General features: G+C 54.9%; 1 protein-coding gene across 2 annotated transcripts in view; it reads left to right on the top strand.

Annotated features, from left to right (window-relative positions):
- The window catches only part of FAM71E1 (family with sequence similarity 71 member E1), a 5,309-nt gene extending 393 nt beyond the window's left edge, over window positions 1-4,916 (top strand). For both annotated transcript variants that reach the window (XM_008684697.2, XM_040634358.1), the window contains exons 2-5: window positions 59-177; window positions 540-670; window positions 3,856-4,132; window positions 4,753-4,916. In XM_008684697.2, coding sequence (XP_008682919.2) covers window positions 59-177; window positions 540-670; window positions 3,856-4,132; window positions 4,753-4,809 — 584 coding nt within the window. In that variant the 3' untranslated portion in view covers window positions 4,810-4,916. The remainder of the gene's footprint in view (window positions 1-58; window positions 178-539; window positions 671-3,855; window positions 4,133-4,752) is intronic.
- Window positions 4,917-5,390: the final 474 nt, after the last annotated feature.

Below are 5,390 nucleotides of genomic sequence, written 5' to 3'. Positions count from 1 at the left end.
GGGGGGGGGGGGGGCGGCCCACTCTCCTGGACTAGATCCCCGAATTTTGCCCCTCTAGAATGCCCCCTGGTTCCAGCCTATGCCACGGGCCGGCCCGGACGGCTCCAACGCCACCTCCTGAGCGGCGAGTTCGACCAGCTGCGAGACTTCCCCATCTTTGAGAGCAACTTTGTGCAGGTGTGGAGCCCCAGAAACCCCTGACACCGAGCCTGGGCTTGAGCCCTGACCTCCTGATTTGGGGAACCGCTGCTCTGCCGACTTCTGACCATTCTCCTATAACGTTCATCTCCTGGGATTCTGGATCAACCCCCACCCCCATGCCTCTAGACCTTTAGCTTCTCTATGAACTCTAGCCTCTGATTCCCTCCGTTCATTTTCCCTTACTTCACACCTGGTCACACCTGGATAACTCTTGACCTCTGACCCCAGGATGTCTGACCTCATACTCCATGTTTAATACAGTTGGCTCATAGAACCCTTAACCCCACCAATCCCACCTTCCATCTATCTGCCTTCTAACCTCTAACTTCTGGCCCCAGGTGACCCGGTTAGGAGAAGTCGCCAACAAGGTCACCATGGGGGTGGCAGCCTCCAGTCCAGCCCTGGAACTCCCAGACCTGTTGTTGCTGGCCGGCCCTGCCAAGGATAATGGACACCTGCAGCTCTTTGGGTGACTGCCCCCATCCCAGCCTAGACCACCTCCTTCCCCAGCTCTGGGCATCCTGGGCCCCCTCCCTGCAGCACCTCCTCTCACACAGATGACTTCCAGGGCCAGGAGTCTTGGATGGCTGCCAGCCTGCTGTGGGCTGCTGGACACCCAGGAGAACAAGGGCAGGGCAATCCCCAGGGGCTAGAAGTCAGAGAGAGATGGACATGAGAAGGCAAGGATCAGGGGAATAACCGTGTGTGCAGTGCCTCTGCATACCAGACGCCTCCTAAGCCACTTAGGTAATCTCATCTTGGACATACTTATATGGTGGGGCCCCTTAGCCCCATCCTTTGAAGAGATAAACTGAGGCTTAGAGAGGGAAGCCACTTACCCAGAGACCCACACTGGTTCAGGGGTTGGGTTGGGATTGGAATCTCAGGTTCCTCATCCTTACTAACCTCATGATTTTTTTTTAAGATTTTATTTATTTATTTGACAGAGAGATAGAGCCAGAGAGCATAAGCAGGGGGAGTGGCAGAGGGAGAAGCAGGCTCCCCACGGAGCAGGGAGCCTGACTTGGGGCCGGATCCCAGGACCCTGGGATCATGACCTGAGCTGAAGGCAGCCGCTTAACCGAGTGAGCCACCCAAGCGCCTCTGGCCTTATGATTCTTGAGCTCCAGTGCCACACTAAACACTACGCCTGTGGGTCTTTGTTTTCTCATTGAAAAAGTAATGCAAATACACATCAAGGTACAGAACACACACGGCACAAAATAACACCTTTCGCCCATCCTAGGCTCCCGCCTCCAACTCCGCCTGGAAATAACAAAACATTTACATACATGTAGTATATTACAAAAACATTCTGCCAGTGGCTTTCACTTTTTTGACTACATCTCACAGTTAATGAAAGAAAGAGAGAAAGGGAGAGAGGGAGAGAGGGAGGGAGGGAGGGAGGGAGGACGGACCGCGTCTCACACACACACACACACACACACACTCTCACACACACACACACACACGGGGGTCCACAGTTCTTTGTCTGCAATTCTAAAATCTAAAAAGTTTTTTTGCAACCCACTTGGTGGCAGAATCTGATTCTGACCTAAACAAAATTAAGGCTACTTATAGCCTTTATGTATCTCCCCTGTATAAGTTTAGAACATTCCACTGGGGCATTTTCTCTTCTGCACTGCTCCTTTTCCTTTCAGTGCTAATCTGTCCCACCAATTGGTCTCACCGCTCACTGAGTCATGACCTGCAGTGGGAGGGACACTAAGGACAGTGCTGAGGGGTGCTTGGACCCCCATAATCTCCTTCAACACTCCCTCAAATAAACATACCATCAAGGTAAAAAAAAAACAACTGAGCTTGCCATGCAAATGAAGCATCAAGACTCACTCAGCCCCTAGGCCCTCCTTCTGACCTACTTGCAGCCCCAAGCTAGCCTGGGCCAGTTCTGACCAGCAGGTTGTGGGTGTTCACCCTTCCTTTAAAACCAGCTGCGGGTGCGCGCTCCTTTTCCAGTCTGCTCACTCCCTCATCAGCACCAATTCAGCGTTCGCTCCATATCAACATAGTACAACCACCAGGTCCTTTTTGGACAAACACGAGCTTGGACCCCGGCTTGCATCTAGTGCTGTTACCATCCTGCTTGGGTTCAAATCCTGCCTTCAGCTCTTCTTCACTGGCTTTGGCCAAGTTCCCTACCTGTCTGTGCCTCCGTTTCCCCATCTGGAACATGGTGATAAGAGGAGGACCCACATTCTGGGGCTGTCAGAGGATAAACTGAGTAAATGTTTGTGAAGCGCAGGCAACGCTTTGTAAACAACTCTTCTTCTGCCATCTGGGGAATGTCATAACAGATGGAGCCACTTACTAAGGGACAGTGGTGTTGTGCCCGGTGTCTTGGGATTACAGCCAGTGTGGTAGGCAGAGGGCATCCGTGCGCACAGGTGTGAGGGTGTCTGTAAGATCAACTCCTAGAGATAGTATTGCTGAGCCAGAGGGGGTGGTATATGGCTGCCTGGTGTTGTGGTTAAGAACGTGGATAAGACTTGGGTTCATATCCCTGCTATGTGACCTGGGTCAAATTATCCACCCTCTCAACAAGCATCCATTGAGCACCTACCATGTGTGAGCTCTGGGTACCCGGGGAGCAACAGGGAACAAAATAGGACCAAAATCTCTGCTTTCAAACTCGCCCGCTGGGAAGGCAGGCAGAATAAATGACAGTTTGTCCAATGGGGTGAGGTCTGTGGAGACAAAGCAGATGCCGTAGGGGGTGGGGAGGTCTGCAAGGGTGGTCACGGTCGCAAATAAGCCACGGGTTGGAAACAGACCTTCTCCCCGAGAAGGTGCTTCTTGAGAAAGACACGAGATTAAGGGGCCAGGCCACGGGGCTAGCTGGAGGAAGATTCCCCAGCCTGTGCCGTGGTCCTGAGGTTGGACCACGCCTGGAAAGTTTATGGAACAGCAACGAGGCCGGTGTTGCAGGGGCTGAGTGAGCGAGGGAGTGAGCAGAGAGGTAAACAGGAGGCCGACCCTCCAGGGCCTGGTTGGTGGTCAAGGTGCGGACTTTTTACTCTGAGCCCGGGGAGGGACATCAACTCGGGTGTTGGCCGGCGCCCTCTGGCGGCCGCGTGGGAACAGCGGCGAAGGCTGAGGCAGCCGCCCCGGCGGAAAATTCCGGTGGCGGGACCCGGCTGGTGGCAGGAGTTAGAAGTGGTCGGATCATGGATACGGTGGCATTTTAACGGTGGAACCGTCAGGATTTGGTGGCAGGATTGGATGAGGATATGAGAGAGAGAGTCGGGTCAGGAGCAACGCCACGATTTCTGAGCAGGCAAGCGGGAGGATGTAGTTAGGGTGGGGAAAGCGAAGAGGAGCAGGTTTGGGTTGGGGAGGTCAGGAATTTGGTCGTTGGACCTGTTATGGGTCCGATGTCATTCTCACATATAACTGGAAATTTCAAGAAGGCAGCTACCTATTAGAAGGATCAGCGGGAGACACAGAGGTACTCTGGGGATGGACGAAATATGGGGGTGGATAAAATTCAACAGGCAGAGGAAGTGAAAAAGGACTCTCTCTGGCCAGAGACAGGGGCGTTGAGGTGGGCGACCCCGACCCTGGAGGCGCCCGGGAGGGCAAGGCTGTCGAGCCAGGGAGCGTCAGAACCTGAGGCCGCCCCTTCCGCCCTCCCAGGCTGTTCCCCTTGCAGTTCGTCCAGCTCTTCGTCCACGACGAAAGCCGCTGGCAGCTCAAGGTCAAGTTCCGCACCGGCCGCGCCTTCTACCTGCAGCTGCGGGCCCCGGCCGAGACCCGAGACCGCGAGTTCGGCCAGTGGGTGCGGCTGCTCTACCGCCTGCGCTTCCATTCGGCGGAGGGGGCCGTGCCTTTCACGCAGGAGTACTCGACGGTGGAGGATGGAGAGGACGACGACGACGACGACGACGACGACGATCTGCTAGAGCGGGAGGAGGTGGGGGAGGGGCGGGACTGCCAAGGAGGAGGTGGGGCGGGGAGTGGGCGGCACTGGGGCCCGGAGCCCGGGGGAGGAAGCCCCTGGACATTTGGACTACCCTGAAGGAGGGCTGGGGACCCAGACTCCTGAGCATGAGGGAGGGGCTGGGGGCCTGAATTCCTGTGTTGAGAGCGCAGGGCACCTAGGAAGGCCCCACTCCTGAGTCCTGAAAGGGTATGAGATCTGTGTAGAGACAGCAAGATCTCAAGGCAGGGCAGGGTCTGCAGGGCCTTGGGTATACTAGCCAAGGTGGCTATACAGGTTCCTAATTGGGTACCCCCATTCTCCAGCCTCTCTCCCCTTGACCCACTTCGGTGGCATATGGGGAAGGGACACCTGGGCCCTGAAGGGCTAGGATGGGCCAGACCAGATGCCCAGTTTCCTATAAGGCCTGGGGGAGGGGAGGAGCACCACTCTTTGAAGGTGGGGGCATTGAAACCTGTGGGGCCTCTTCCTCTAGAGACACCCCATTCCCCCCACCTTCCAGGTAAGTACAAAGTCATCCATCCACTCTCGGCCAAAACTGCGGGTACATCCGCAGGTCAAGGCCTCTGAGACAAACTCTTTCATATACCCAGCTTCAAGCCGTGGAAACCAGACTTGACCCACAGACCTCTGAACTCTGGGGACTCTGATTCCTCCAATATCCGTGAGGTCACCGAAGGACCAGAGATCAAAGTACCCTACCTCAGGGCCAGAAAGATGAATTATTAAAGTTAATAAAGATCGGCCACTTAACCAACAACCAGGTCATGAGCACTTTTGTCAACATCACCAGTTCAACATGGCTGCCTCAACATGGTGTTTGGTTCATCGTGTGTGGCCCCCGGGGCCACCATGAGACCTAGTGCCCACCATTCCATCATGGCTACCTCACTAGAGTAGTCTTCCCCATCTGGGCTTTGGTTCCTCCTTAACTCGTCGTAGTTGCCTCTGCAGCCAGCCCGCCTCCTTCCCACTCATAGTAGCTAATCCCAGAGGGCTGCCTCCACGAGGTCTTGGTTCACCTGTGACTTGTAATTGCCATGGCAACATGGTAGCATCACTAAAGTAGCCTTTCCAAGATGGCGGCCTCAATATGGTCTGTTTCATCAGGGCTGCCTTATCATGGTTGCCATTCCAACCTGCTGTCCCCATCACTAAGCCCCTATAGGAAGAGGGAGGCAGAGCTACAGATTCGAGGACAGACACACACAGGTTGTAGACAAGACTATTA

The sequence above is a fragment of the Ursus maritimus genome, unplaced genomic scaffold, assembly GCF_017311325.1.
Source record: "Ursus maritimus isolate PB19 unplaced genomic scaffold, ASM1731132v1 scaffold_19, whole genome shotgun sequence".
Classification (NCBI taxonomy): domain Eukaryota; kingdom Metazoa; phylum Chordata; class Mammalia; order Carnivora; family Ursidae; genus Ursus; species Ursus maritimus.
This window is presented reverse-complemented; position numbering and strand designations above follow the sequence as displayed.